The sequence below is a fragment of the Hyalella azteca genome, unplaced genomic scaffold, assembly GCF_000764305.2.
Source record: "Hyalella azteca isolate HAZT.00-mixed unplaced genomic scaffold, Hazt_2.0.2 contig6289, whole genome shotgun sequence".
NCBI lineage: Eukaryota > Metazoa > Arthropoda > Malacostraca > Amphipoda > Hyalellidae > Hyalella > Hyalella azteca.
Genome location: NW_025936452.1, coordinates 1 through 16,345, shown reverse-complemented (window position 1 = coordinate 16,345; position 16,345 = coordinate 1). Strand labels below are relative to the sequence as shown.

Below are 16,345 nucleotides of genomic sequence, written 5' to 3'. Positions count from 1 at the left end.
TAAGTATTCTAAATGGTATGTTATGTTAACCTCTAGGAAAATAAACTTTCTTCTTTATGTGCCTCCATTACGGTACTCTTTTATTTTACCTCAAAACTGCTCAATTGGTTCTGCCCCACCCTGTATATTGAGAGGTTGAGATTGTATTGAACTTTTAGGCAATTAGAAAGATTTTCCACCCTAATACGAGTATTGTAATTAAAATATTTAATTTCAATCTTTAAATATGTGAATTTAAAACTAGAAACAAAACAATTACAATTATAAGACTATTCATAAAATAATTAAATGCTGTGAATGGATATAAAATATTTGAATTGTGCACATGTTTATTCCAAACAGTGTTAGCTTTTCTCATAACTTAAGTCTCGTTTCAAGTCACATGAGGTTTGTTTAGTTATCATTCAGTTTATGTTTAGTATTGACTTATTGGTGTGAATTAAATGGGAACAGTGCAGTCAGTCACTTAGTCACTACTAGTTGATGTGTATAGAGGGTAGAGTCTGGTTGATATAATAGGACATAAAACTAGTAGATTTATTTATAGTGCTGTGCACTGTGCTATCAGCTACCTACCTATCTGTTATGTGACTCTTCAATGTTTAGAAGATCTGCATTCCTGAAGTGTTTTTGTATATTGAAGCCAGTTAAATGGTCAATATTTAGCTCATTACCTTGCTCCATACAAAATTTACAAAGCTATAATAAATAGACTTATCAATAATTGTTTACCCAAAAATTTCTAAGTGGCAAACACCACCTTGGCCTGATGGCCATTATTGAGGGCAATAAGTGCCCTTTTTAGCCATCCATTATGATCCATATATGGTTATTGTTAGTATACTAATTGCAACATAAAAAATAAAACTTCAAAAAGACAAAAAAGCTGAAAAAATAAAAAAAAATCAAATAAATAAAAAAATCATGAAAAAAATCAAATAAATCATTGATTTTTGATTTTTTTATTTTTTTTTTAAAATAAAAAAATCACCAACCCTGAAAGCAAATGCATGTTGTGTAATCAGAACAATTAAGCTGAAAGATTTTAATATTAAATAGAAACTTTTCAATCTTATGGCATGGGCTTTTTCTCATAAACATGTCTCTTTTGCTAATTTTTCACTTTGGAAGGCAGGTGTTCCTGACATTTTTTGAGCTGCCATCTTTTCTCTACCGTTAGCTGAAAGATCTTCCATATAATTTTCAATATAGATGCCTTTTGAGCTGTAAAATTTGTTGGCTTTGTGTGCCACTAACATTTATGAGAAGCATCTCTCCTCTCCACCTTATAAAGGTAGATGTTTTTAGTGCATTTTTTCATTTATGAAAAAAAAGGTGCTATTGTGCTCGTCATGTCCATCCATCCATTCATCTGTCTGTCTGTCTATCTGTGACTTCACATTGCTGAGTATACATGATACTCAGCATCCAGAAAATGCGCTCTCTGTCACTCACTGCAGTTGATTCATTTTTTAACAATGAATTTATTTTTCTATGAGTGGTAGTTTCAACCACCTTATTTTAACATAAATTCACTTTGATGAAAATTTCTCTATTACCGTCAACCAGGGCTACTTGGGACAGTTTTGAGCGTTTTTTGTTAATAACTGTTACAATAATTTCTTACAATGAAACATTTCATAAACAAGTTTAGGCTCATTTTATAGCTCTTTGCGAGGGCTATCGAATGGCATTGTCAAAAAAATTCCATGTGCTATTTCTAAGGTGCCAGACGCAAAAAAAAAAAAAGAGTAGCCCCGTCAAATGGGGCTCCTGGGGACACTTGCAATAAAACTTCATTTTAAAATATTTGAAGCATGCAGAGTGTACTCATTCATTACTAACAGTACTCTGAAGTCCTCCTCTTTCATTGTAGATGATGTAGAGGTAGAATAAATGACATTGTCAGTGATTTTTACTTGTGGTCCTGTCTTACCCCATGTCCAGTCCTTTTTTACCCCATTTTGGAATACATGTCAGGCAGACTGGCAGTGATGGTAGCAGGTAGGAAGGCCTAGTATGTCTCAAATGTTGCTTATTACTTGAGGTTACCTTCCTACATCCACAAATCTGGCCAAAATTTTTTTTTTCATTTGACAGAGCTCATTTCCCAAACAGGGTTAACTATTTTGTGACCATTCTTTACATAGGTTTTCTTTAAAAATTAGCCAGAAATTCAATATTCGCAGAATAGGGTTGCCACAAACACTGAAATGACAGGCAATGATTGCTCTAACATATTCTTTTGTCAAATTAAATTCAGTGCAATTAGAATGCACGCCATGGGCTGGTCCTTTCTTACCCATGCAGGCTGCGATCCTGTCTTACCCCATTTGACTATACATTCTGACGCATCTAACGGTACCAAAACCATTTTTGTACGCTGATTTATGCATTCACAACAAATTGCGAAAGGGTTAGGGGTGGTGGAGTTCTTCAACTTTTGCAACCTTGCACCCTTGAATGTCTATTTCCAGGCGCACGCAACTTTGTCGGGCTCTACTGAAAAGTCAACTTATGGTCGCAGCAAACCTATCTCCTCCTAGCGTTTTGAATACACAGCAGTGAGAGATTTGCCATTCAAATGTCGAATAAAAGATCTACAATGATGCAGACGTTTTTTCCAATTTCGTTATAGTTTGGATTTTATTCTGCAAAAAGGTAGGGTTGCATGGTATAATGAAAAAAATTCTCAATAAGTTCATGAAAAATGCTCTCATACCCACAAAAATGAGAATTTCAAAAAAATGTCTGCATCACTTTTAGATATGGTATTTATGCATCGAATGATATGTGTCTCAATGTGGTAGCTTGAAAATCCTAGGAGGAGATAGAATTCTACAGTACCCCCTTTTTCGTCCATTTTCTAAGAATTTCACATTTTCTTCCATTTTTTTCAAAAAATTCACACAAACAAAAAAAGTCTTAGAATTCTGTTTTACATACGTGTACCCAATTATGCATCAATCTGTTGATAAATAACAGAGATGAAATTTGGGGCAGACACTCTCCGTAAACCAAACAAACCAAAGCTGTTCATCCCAACCTATCTCCCTCCTCTGCCCTGCAGTCAAGATCCTAGACCATCTTGTGCTCTCATACATCTTAGGATCTCTCATCATCGTCCCCTCGCAACATGGTTTCAAACCGGAACATTCCACAGTCACCACCCTCCTCCCGCTCACACACCAGATCGCGACGGGTTCTAACTCTCAGCGCCCTCCAGTTCGCACAGTTGCCGCTGCAGCTGACCTATCAAAGGATTTCAACAGTGTTGACCACCGTCTCCTTCTAAGCATGATCACGCTGTTGCCGGGAGGCTTTTGTGGCTTGTGTAGCACAGCCTATCTGTGCTTATTTATCCTTGTCATTTGCCTCCGGCCTTGCTTTTACCTCACCTCAATGTCTTTGTCCTCTTCTGTTTCTGTCTCTGTTACAGATATTCATTAACTATAAGCTGAGCCCAATGAATGATACTCAGCTGTGTAACAGAGCGGTCTGACAGTCCTGATCACTCGTGCTTAGCCATGCTGGTTAGTGAATGTTCACCCTTGTATATATATATGTTTTGTCTCTTTTTTAATTAACTTGTGTTTTGTAAATAAGGCATTGGTTCTTGATTGATTATGATTCTTTGATTCATTACATTAACTTCTGCATTTTCTCGTGATTCCTATTTTAAACAAATAGTCAACGTTACTTACTTAATAGTCTGTTATTGCATTCTTTAACTGTGTTCACCTTGCAAACCCTTTTGGTTCTTAGGTTTTACTTGACTTGTTTTGATTCCATTTAATCATGACTATATCCCTTGCTTGCTTTGTTAAGGTTAACTTATAAGTCCCTTGCTGTTACTTTACCTGCAATGCTTGATCACAAATTAATCCTTTCAATCACAGCTTCTTAAATTATATATCCTTTGCTATTTTATTAATTTCATTTATTTTTTACAGCTGGCACGGTAATGTCAAGTCCACATTAACCCGGCCTGTGCTCTTTCCCTTATTAGTGATTTTTGGATTTTATTTTTGCCTACCTCAAATCTTAATTTGTTCATTTGATATTGTTCCTAATAAAATTTAAAACCTTAAAGCTTTCAAACCTTAAATTTAGACAAGAAGTAGCGCTTCCACAAAAATTTATTCATTCTCGTTGTCGTGGCCCTTCCTGTTATAAGGGGGGATAAATTGCAACTCGCGGTGCGCTGAGACTCACACGATAACAACGCCTCAGACCTACATCACAACCTGGTTCGCTGGCTGTGCTGCTACCCCAGAGCAGGCATCCTGCCTCTACCTGGCAGGAGGACATCCTGCCTCTACCTCAGAACACAATCCCCTTTCAGAGCTTTTCACTCGGGCGTTCCCCAAGGCTTGGTCATCTTGCCAGCCTTCTTTAACCATTTCATCTCCAATATCCCAGTACCAATACCCAACAGTGCCTCATACACAGACCATCTTACTATCTTCATGTTATCCCTAAGGCTTGACTTTGCGGAGGCTGAGCTTGCTGTGCACCTTTGGACCATCTCAGACTGGTCAGCTGACAAGAAACTGAGTGTGGCTCCTGGCAAGTCCTCAGTCACGCTCTTCATCCCAGATACTCAGTACTCACCAATCCTGTTTTCACCCATCTGCCACAATCTGCAACACAATCATCCCGGATAAAACCCCCAAAATCCCAAGCATCACCTGGGATAAGAATTTCACTTTCTCCCCTCATGTAAGAGCCATAGTCACAAAGGCAATGGGATCTCTTTGCATCTCAAAAGCTCTTGCTGGCACCAACTGGGGCTTCTTCAAGGACATTATTGCCACCTACCAAACCATCACACGCCAAATCCTCAACTACCTGACACCCATCTGGTGCCTGTTGCCTCATGCACAGCAATTGCCAGCCTTCAAACCATACAAAACACTGCACTGCAATTAGCCACTGGCTGCCCTAGAATGGCCTCGATCACCCATCTTTACAACTTACAAGGAGACATGTGTTGTCCCATTGTCTGCTAACCTGGACCTGGCTTGTGCCCAGTTTCTTTCCAATGCCCTCCAGCCCTCCCATACCTTGTTCTGAATTGCTTCTGCTCCCCTTGGGGATGGCCCAATCTCAATGAAAGCCTCCATCCAGTCAAGGTTTGGCCACCTTGTCACACCATTCTTGGCTAATGGTTTCATGCCTGCCGGTGCCTATGGAGAGGCCGAGCGGTCCCTCCACAGGGAGATTGCCTACTGCGTTGCAGTGACTGATGTGGCAACATTGCATCCCCACCACGGCACCACCCAAAATTGCATCAGTGGAGGCCTCACTCTCTCGTCCTTACCGTTTGGCGCTACCCCAGCTCTGCTCAGGATACTGCAGCTCCATGGCATCCTACTCCACTAGGACTGGATGCTACCCTAGCTCCCCCTGCCTGGAATGCAGGGATCCTCTCCAGTTCATCTATCAATGACTATCATCTCTTCACGTTCACCTGCCCTGCCTTCCCATGTCCCATAGCATCTCCTCACTGTGGGACAGCCCCATGGACGTGGAGCCATGGAGGCAGCGCCGCAGCAGCATTCCTGGCAGCACTCCCTGCCTTGGCAAGTTGGCTCATTTCCCCCCCCCCCTATCTTTTACGCTGAGTAATGAAAAACTATTTACAAGCCACAAACTTATTTACAAGGTTGCATGCACATGTTATCCCAAATAACTAATTTTACCCTAAAAACGGTCCAATTGTACAGCAAGTGTCAACTGAACATTTGATTAATGCAGTCCGACTGCTCTAATGTGACCGCAACTATGTAATTGTAACTTGTAAGCTTGATGTTTACATTTTTTTGGCAGGAACTTATCGTAACTGATTTCCGGGCAAGCTTCACTCACTGCATCCTGATCCATCCAACATATCAGAAACCTTACTTTTTTTTAAATAGTTGGCCAAAGACTGACAAATGTATTAAATGCAAAAATTTCAATCTAAATGTGTCGGCTTCTGATGGCATAAATTTTGCCACTTAAGCGTCACCAAAGATCTTGCAATATTCATCCACTCTCTGCACAGTGGCCTATAAGTAGACCAGTAAAGTATCTTGGATACCAGAATTATCATACATAAGAAATTTGTTGAAATCTTGAGTAAATGAGGAAATTAAAAATGAACTGATTCTAAAAAATTGCTGGTTTGCCACTATGGTGGGCTCACTGGGGCTGGGTCCACTAGGTAGTTGCATCTTCAAACTGGACTGGGACTGGGTACCTACCTAGTGTAGTGGGCCACTACCAGTTACCAACTCTGGAGTCAGGCTTTTTTTCAGTCTCAAAAAGTTTTTGAATGGACATCTCACATCAGACTATAATAATCAGTATCACAGTATGAGTGGTGTAAATGTGAGTCTCTGAGATAATTCAACACAGTCAGAGAAAAGAAATTCAAAGACTTGACATACAGACATACCTACCTAGTAGCTGACACCAGACAGCTGTGAGGACTGAGGTGTGAGCCAGCCACTGAGCCTATGATTGTTATCAGACCAAACTCAAAGCACTATTAGGTACCCTACGCGAGAGGTAAATTGAAAATCTTTAACAAAGTAGAAGGTAGAAAATATGAAATAGTACACTCATAAAAGATCTGCCTGAATCAGTCACTAGCTGTGGCCTGTGAATCACTCAGTCGGACTGATTCTGACTGAGTCAGTCCTGCTCAGGCTACTGTCGTAGCAACAAAAATTGACCAAAAAACAAGTTTGAATAAAATTTTGCATGTAAACCTATAATAATAATAATGTAATCAAATATACATTTTGCAATAATACAAATCTGTAAACTTAACGTGCAAACCTGCCACTTTTAAGCTGCAAAAAAAAAATGATCAGAGGATCACGTCTCTGGAACGTATGAACTACGAAGAAGTCTGTTAACCTCAGCATACTACGCCTGTCCCTACGACACTCTTAATTAACCGAGAGCAATACTAAGAGGTAAGTGCCAAGACGTTCTTCTCACATTATTATTCATGTTATCTATAGAACGCACTTGCACCGCGCGGCGTTAATGATTACGACTATCAGTAACATGGTTTTTAACACACCATTCCTATTAACTCATTGTTGTGATGCTATACTAGGCTCGTTAACGAATCATTCCGTAGTTAACTAAATGCCTCAAATGATTAAACGAAGTAAAGTAGTTATTTAAAATGAGGTTATACAAACAAAGCTCCTATCATAACATCCTTTTAAATTATTAAAGATATATTATGTGTTGAAAACTTAAAGTTGCTCAAATAAGTGGTAAAAATAAACATCATCAGGATCACGTATCCTCCAATTATCAATAAAATGAAGATAGTTTACATATGTGGTTCGTCTGTGGTTCACGCAACTGGCATTGTAGTTAAAAAGAACATACAACTCTAAAAAAATTAAAACGGAATTCATTTTTTTTTTCAGTGATCACGTCACCCGTTTGAGCATATATCGACAAAGTGTCGAGATATATTAAATGATGAGAAGAAGGAATGAGTTGAACTGACTCGCGATAAGTTGAAGGAATAAATCGATAATAAATAAGTTGAACTGCCTCGATAAGGTGAACACTTGCGATGTGAACTCCTCACACGTGGACACAGAAAAATTAGTAAAAAGTACCGTAGTTAATGAAAAAAAAACCGCTTCGAAGTGCCTTGTTATTGTTACAGTTGTTTCCTGTGCATTTTTGATTAATTAATTAAGAATAAATAGCTCCTTACTTTATTTTACATTACTACGAGACGAGACTAATTCCCCCGCACATTGAAAATCTTCAATAGCAAGATAAACTTCGCAATTTTTTCAATTACAATATTCCGTAAAAGGGAACTTCATTACTAATTTCAGTATATTTTCCTCAAATCAATGATGAACCAGATAGAATACGACTTTGCGACTAAGTTTACAATGTCGAAATCGTTTCAAGTAAAGCGGTGCCAGCGTTGATTAGGCAGTTTGACTATCACCGATTCTTTAGCTTTTAGCAGTCTCGAACACGCAATTTACTTCACCAATTTTGCAGTATCTAATCGCTCGACCACATTGCCGATTTTGACCTGACTGTTATCCGCCGCTGGGGTCACACACACATCACACTGCTCATATTTTGGTTCTCCGAATTATTAACACGGAGCCACTCGTCTGCAGTGCGTTTTTATCTCTGTAACATCTGACGTGACTAGCATCCGAGGCTATTTTGACATATCATTTGACTAAGCATGTTAATATCGGCCTATTAAGGTCCTAAACTGTTGTAATTCAGTCGTCACGTAAGTCCTTTGTTGAAGAAGCCCACGCTGGCTAAAATTACATGCTTTGCTAGCAGCAGGGCTCGATTGAGTTCTTTGCTGCCCGAAATGTGCAATGTTGTAGGCTGGCAGCCTTCACCTGGTAACAAGCGTCAACATTTGTAACCTCGGCATTGCTGGGAAGTTAGCGAAAGAACGGAAAGTTTATATGCATCATAGAAAACGTATGGAAAAAGATAACATGCTAGACACGCAAGAGCTCCTCGCGTCACAACAAAGAGAAATAAATTACATATCCTAGATGCTCTGTCCTAGGTTAGTAGGTAACATTAAGGTTGTTGACGTTCACGGTTGATCCTTCAGTCTTCTATGTTCTTACTCACTAGTCACTGAACCGCAAGCCGTCGCTTACTGTGAAGTGATGCAGAGACACATCAGTAATACCGGTACTACACGGGTCTAAGTGACACCATCTGCATAAAATGACACAAAATGGCTACATTTAATCAACACCTATTTTTGAACACGAAGCAAAAGACAGTCGATTCAATTCATAGTCTGTTGTCATTACTTCATAGCTCTTCTTGCACATCAGTTAGCATTCTTCAAGTTACATCGCAACGTACTGAAGCCAAGCACAAAAAATGGGGACCTTACAAATTGTTTTCGATTGGGATATATTGTATCTCTAAGTATTTTATACGGCCTCATATTCATGGAACTTTCGTAGCCGACTGACTTATTTACCGTATGATAGCCAAACAAACAAATTTAATCGTTTTTCTAGGTACAGCTTCTACCAATGATAAGTTCTACTTGAGGCTTGGCCGTCACCGACAAACAATATTTCTCAAAAAGTTGCCATTTCTTGCAACATTTCAAAGATTTGTTGATGAAGTGATGCGAGCAAAGACCGACAAGACTTTGTCTCGTATTGTTGATCTGCAGGCAGAAGTCGGTCAGGATGACCCAGCTGAAAATTAAAGCCCTAATGATCACACAGATAAAAAAACTATAATATTGACCTTGTTTGGCCTTCTAAGGTTCGATCGCCACTCAAATGTCCCGAGCCACTGACTCTCCCATCTGTGAGAGGTCTCAGTGTATGACATCATCTAGATCCACTCTATTACGCAGTTTGATCATCATTTGAAAGCTGTTGCAACAACACGGCAATGTCCTAATAATCGTTTCTTATGTAATCAAGACCGGATAGCAGGTACAATATCGTTATGTGAGATGCGTACGACCTAACTCGCACCAAATAAAACAGGCGAGAAATAAATGACCAACATTGTTCCTCTATCATTTTCATATTGGGCAATATAGCACGTTAAGAAGTCGGACGAGTAACCAGCATCGTCAAATCAGAGCTCTTAAGCAAATTATCAATTGCCGACTATAATGCACTCAATGGAGCCTATCAGGCTGCAAGAATGTTCAGAAGGCTTCAACATGCATAAAAATTGCATATGCAACTAAAAATTAGACGGGAAACGCGTGTGAATTATATTGATAATAATAGTGGTTTCAGCGTTCTTATTAACATCGCACATCATTCACAGCTTGTTGCGGTCTCGAACACTCGACTCACTGCTCCGATTCTGCTATGCTAAACCGCACGGCCTCCTTGCCGATTCTGGCCAGAAATCAGTCTTTATACTCAACTATAACCACTGGGCCACCTTGTACTGTATCAATGCTGATCTTATTTGACAAGTAAAACTTAGTTTATCAGCAATTGGATAATATTATGAACTGATCCTTCAGCTTGATTATAATAAATCCACATAGTTGCTCGTCAAGTTTATTGTGATGTCAAGAAGGTTAAAAAGTACCGTAATGATATTTTTTCTGGAAGATTTCATTAATAACTGTCCAGGAAAATTTTCTCGTTTCATTAAACAGAAGATTTATCGTTTCGGTGCGATGTTTGCACCGGAACGAGAACTAAGCATACTCATACTTCTAATAAGCATACTCAATAATGTATTTGACTGAGACATCAGATTTGACTGGTCTAGAGGTTTGACTGCCACCAAGACAAGTACGTACACTATAATGATGTCACAATATAAAGCACAAATGCCATCAGGGAATAATTCGGTGTATACGTTCAAGTGACTGGATTGCTCTGAAAACAAATGCTGTTCCAAATTCAACCACAAGTGTTTATACAACTTGAGCATGGTTGAAAAAAGTTTGAAAATATATGAACACAGGAGCGGACAGAGGTCACATAAAGATAAAGATGATTACTTGCATTTTATGTAACACACTTAATTTTAAATTCCTCATGAAGGCCTTCTGACCTATAAGTTAACTTATAAAGACTGTCACAACAATGGTAGGAAAGATTAGATTGCACAGCAATCAGCAGAGTACAAACATTAATTCCAATGCATGACTCATTTAACTTATGAAATAATACTTAATCCTGTGCCTACTCCAATGTAGAGCCTGCAAAAGAAAAGCCTTCCCAAGAAAGTGCTGTGTAACTGATAGTGCCGTCGAGTTTGACGAATGCTATGAGCGTTTTACGTTTGCTGAAGTTATTAAGACGAACAACCGCAGTCATATCTCTCATATGTAGACCAGCTTGACCGTCTTCACTGTCATCAGCTGTGGCAGGAACAACCACTACTCCATACATGGCATGAACTAAAATTGGATCGTCAGTATAGAGGAGAAAATCTACACCGCAGTCAAGGCCTGATAGCAGCCAGTAGCCTCTCTCCCATAAATCTTTGAAGGCATGATAGACCAATTTATCTCTTCGTCTTGAAGGAAAGTCCCAGGGGGCTTTCTCACTTTTCAATTCTTTAATAAAAGGACACTCATTGTGGATCCGAACAAGCATGGATCCTAGTTTAGGAGGTGGAATTTGATTAATTTTATCATTGATAACTTTCTCCTTGGTTAATTCAGAATCAGGGACCTTTTTAGGATCCCCTGGATCAAGCTTGTCATTTTTCTTTTTGGCACTTTGCAATATTTTGTCTGCATTTTTAGTGATATGTCTTTTCCTGTCCTCATAATATTTCTCTACTTGCAAGGCCTGATCAGAGTCAAGCATCATCCCTCTAAACTTCTCCTCCAGGTTTTCTGTAGAAGTATTGCTCAAATCAGGGTTATGCACCAACTCAATGACACCCATTTCTTGGAGTATCGTGGCTGCTTCTTTCATGAGCATCATGGGCAGGCCTTGTGTCTGGACTTGCTGTGGATTATCCGGTAGTACACCATCCATGATACCAACTATTCCGTGACTGCGCAGCTTTTGCACATCAGCCACATTCCAGACAAGTGCATTTCCATCTTGAACCAATACCTTCATTGGGCTCACGGCAGCTGCCATCCTGAAATTTAAGGCATTGATATAAATTCAACACTTATTGACATCAAAACCTAATAGCATTAAAAATAGCATCAAAATTGATTGAATACTTGAAATAAATGCCCTAAACAAAAAAGAAAATAACTTAAAATGATTGATTTTACAGTTTTGGGAGAGTTCCATTAGAGCCAGAGTGGAGCATATCTATCTACACACCATTCAAAGTGCCAGGGGTAATTCCCATACTGTAATGCAGGGCTTTTGAGTGGAGATATTGTCAGCTAATTAATTTATTAACAAGCAATTTTGACCATAAATTAATGATTATTCGGATTTGCTGGTCAGGACCCAATCAAGTGATTTATTGATTGACAGGGTATGTTAGTTGCATTGATTGGTGATTGTCATTAACCTATTTCGCATCAAGTCCATTTCCATATTAATCATAATTTGCCACTCAAGTGTAATCAAGAGGTGCCAGCTGCCTTGATTGTACATCAGTTTCTTTGAAGCAATAGATTGTTATCTTTAGGAAAATGGATCAGCTCTTTTGACTGTTGAATCTTCTTTGCAGACTAATCAGATCTAGGGGGTGAATAAGTGAACTGACAAGTCAGAGGAGGATGCAAGACCAAAATCCAACAACCATGTAGGACAAAAAATTTGTGGCCAATGAATACATAATTTTTTTTAATGTGTTGGGTACACTGAGTATCCCTATATGGACTATTCTTCAAAGTAGCATAGCCTCTTGTATGGAACAAAAAAAAATCAGCTGCTGTTCTGTTACTGTGTCATGAACTTATCATCTATATGCTTGTTCTTCTTCAGAGCAACAGCTAAATGTTTGGTAAAAATATAACATTTAAATTTCTTACTTTTAATTATTGAAATTGGAAATGTACCTACAACTCCTGTTTTTTATGGTGTATTTGCTTTAAATCAAATCACACTCCACAATGTTGGAATATGAAAGGACAGAAATGAAGGTACAGAAATATAAAAAAGAATAACCATTGAAATAAGTGAACAAATAAGTGAACAAATGGGTAAACTTGTCTAAAATTTATGGAAAACTAATAGTTTGAACCACAAGTTCTCAAAGAAATGACTTAACAAAATGGGAAACGTTGAAGGAAGAATGCTTCTAACAATATTATGCAATTTTACATGGGTAGTGAATTATATCCCAATGATTTATTTAAAAAGAGATTACATAGAATAAGTAGAATCACTCATCAACAACTTCAAGTGAAATAAACCATAAAATAAAAGGTGATGGACACAAGTTATCATCAAAGCTGGTAAAGGAACCACAATGCATTACGTAAGAGCAATAGGGGATACAGGGCAAGCTTATAATAGCAAATAGGCTATGTAATTGGATCACTGATCTCAAATAAGGATAAAATCACCCAGCTGTAAACTTCATCTTGCCCTAGCAAGGAAAACTACTACTCTCTGAACTGGAACTTGATTTTTGAGCCGTGATTTTATGGATTGCAAGCCTTGATTAAATTTCTCAGTCATGAATACCATATCCTGGCCATGAAAAGCCATTCATGAGCCGCAAACTCATTTGCAAATTCCTGTGTACATGTTACCCCAAATCTATAATTTTTCCCTGCAAACAAAAATAAGAACATGTGTCTTTACTTTGGAGGCAATGGAACATGTGATAATATATTGCTTACATTTATGTTAATGAATAAACACTGTAATAATGTAGTCTGAAGTGACCTCAACTATGCAATCACTGCCAAAATGTTTTGGGTTCACCCATTATGCAGGATATTTTGACAGGAGCCAGGTTTCATAGTGTGGCCAGAGTTGTCAGAATTTCAACAACTTGCAATGAAGTTATCAACCAATTTTTTATTTTTCCAACGACTATAAACCGGGCTTAACAATTAATTATTCATGTTCAAGAACTATGAATCTACAATGATTTTTTCAAACAATACATCAACCATATGTCTCAACTCATACATTCTTTTTTGTACTAATATTCCAAATTTTGAGTAGATTCGTTCAGTATTGCAGGAGTTATGAGGGGTTCAGTTGAGCGTGTGATAGGTTTTCCCTTTGAGTCTGCAGGCGAGTTTGCACACAAGTCTGGAAGTGTCAATTCTGTCAGAAATTTAGCCTCTTCTGCCTTCTAAATGTTATTTTTATACATTAGATGTATAATTTGCACAACCATCTACCTGATTGATAACTATTTCAGGAATTGTCTAATTGAATAGCATCATAGCTGATGGTATAGCATCTTCATGGTTGAAGAATAGGCCAGTCACCAATTCTTTTTTTTTTTTTTTCTTCTGTTTTGTTCAAAAGTTTCATTATCGTTGAAATGCAGCATTCGCAAAAGGCAAAAAAATTGACTTCTAGCAATATTTCTTTTCACAAAATCATAGGCATAAAGTGTTTTCTTTGACCAAAAGCATTCCATACACGGCTTGTAGACAAGGCCCATAGAGATCATGATGCCAAGACACCTTCTTATTTCTTCATTATTTGTCGGTTTCCATTCTGATAGAAGTGACTTCCTAGTCGCTCTTTGAGTTTCAAGAACTTGCTCTGCATATCTATTTGTTTCCTGAACAATATGCAATATAACATTGTTTACAAATAATTTGAGGGCATCAATAGCTGAAACAGTTCCATCTGCTTCAGAAGATGCTGTGATGCATGACGGAGAAGTATGTACAAGTTTAACTTTTCAAACATGAGTGCAACTGTGAACACCAATTTTGTGCACCAATTAGCCGTGAATGGATCGCCTAGCACATTTGTATGCATGAGCGAACATCAGCGGCGGGTCGAGCCTGCCAGCAGTAACCTGCCCATGACACAATAATAATATAATAACAGTATTAGCGGTGTCAGAATTTTTTCCGCCGTTGGCCTGTTGCCGATTCTTGACATCGCAAAACTTCCACACTTTGTTGTGGTCTCGAACATGCAACTCACTGCTCCGATTCGGCAATGCATAACCCCCCGGCCTCGAAGATTCAATCCAAAAACCGCCGTAGAGAGCTGGGATCGAACCCCCACCTCTCTGCTCCAATCCTGGTAATCTAAATTGTAGCCACTGGGCCACCCTGCCCTAAACTAAACTGTGCTCAGCACAGTTTAGCCCAGCTAACACAACAACTGCCCAGAACAACTAACTGCGATCAATTAGCTCAGCTCGTCAGTGGAATTGCATGAAATCTGACATGCAACATGAAATAACGGATGGAATATGACTTCTGTTACATCATTATATTGCATAATTTTTAGCTCACATCATTTGAGGTTGGGTTTCACATAGTTTAGTTATGTTCCAAAATTAATTGCCTTTCGATGAATTGTCCTTTTCACAGGCTGATTTGATGCACAGCACAGGTCAGTGGGGGGCACCGTATGCACTGCAAGGCTGTGGCACTAAATGTCCGAATGAATAATGATGCAAAAATTTTTTGTGCATTTGCAGATGACGCTAGGCCATACTATAGCAGGTAGATCTACTTAAATGGATTTGAAAGCCACTAACACTCAAGGATTCAACACTTATGGACAGAAGTGTTGAAAGGCAGGCTACATACAGTACTGGAGGAAGGAACCAAGGTGGTATAATCGAAGCAGGGCAGTGTTGGTCTCCGACAAGCAACCCTCTCGAATGGCATTTCTCTTTCCCCTTTCAAGCTCTTCTGATGAAACGCTTTTTTTTTCAATTTCTCTATGTGGATAAAAAGTTAGAGTCCCAGGTTAAGAGAGAACCATTTTTAACATGAATTTAGCATAATAGGTAGTTTCTTTTCTCATTTATTCTTCGAAGTGTGACAAACAAATAGGTCTTCCATCATGCTCATTTCCATTGAATTAAAAATAAATGATGCTCAATATATGTATGGCCTAAGCATTCATTAACATTTTGAGCCTGTGAAACGAGCTGTGTGTAGAGCAGGCCATTCTACAAAATTTCATGTTGGTCTAAATATTTTCTAAATGCAAATTAACTCACATTTACCTTCAATTGAAAAAAGCTGAAATTTTTATAAGACGTTTATCGTTGCAAATGGATTTTTGCCTAGAATCACACAACACATGTATTAAATTGCTCGTAAAAAAGACGCATCATTTTAAGGATTTTTTGTTTCTTAAATTATATTAGTTGTAGCTATAAGGTAGCCTTTTTAAGTTATTCTGTTTGAGCTTATATTTCATAGCAGGTGAATCATTTTTGTTTACTGGTTGGTCAAAACATCTTAAAAAGTGTTTCCCAAACTTTGAACGTTTGACTCTTTTTTTTTCTTTATCATAGAATTTATCATTCCACAAAATATTCAAGTCCGCGGTTTAGTACCACGCTCTCGTCATACTCGTATATATTAAACTGTGACAGCAGCAAGAACATTATGTCGAAGATGAAGATCTTGAACTTGCCTCTCAGACTTTAGTAAAATTGTGTTATATTTTTGTAATATTGTAAGGTAGGCATTAGCATTAACCAAAATACATGTGAATTAGGGAATAATGTTTAACTTCTATTTCTAGGGCAAAATTTGAGCTTAGCTATTCATGAATAAATCGTGATCACATTGCCACCAAGAGTTTGCAACTTTGCGGTTCATGAATGGCTTTCCACGACTTGAAAATTTGTTAGTTTGTGGCTCAAATAATCCAATCGCGGCTCACAGAGTAAATGTTTTCCTCCCCTGTATCTAGGTGTTAAAACTCTCTCAAGCCGCATTTGA

The 16,345-nt window shown here is 38.3% G+C and overlaps 1 protein-coding gene across 1 annotated transcript; it reads right to left on the bottom strand.

Moving 5' to 3' along the window:
* Positions 1 to 10,059: 10,059 nt before the first annotated feature.
* On the bottom strand, positions 10,060 to 11,629 carry LOC108673085 (tRNA-splicing endonuclease subunit Sen34; the record flags this gene model as incomplete). Its single annotated transcript, XM_018160868.1, is given in 1 exon segment — positions 10,060 to 11,629. A coding segment is annotated over 1 exon segment (915 nt). The 3' UTR covers positions 10,060 to 10,709.
* Positions 11,630 to 16,345: the final 4,716 nt, after the last annotated feature.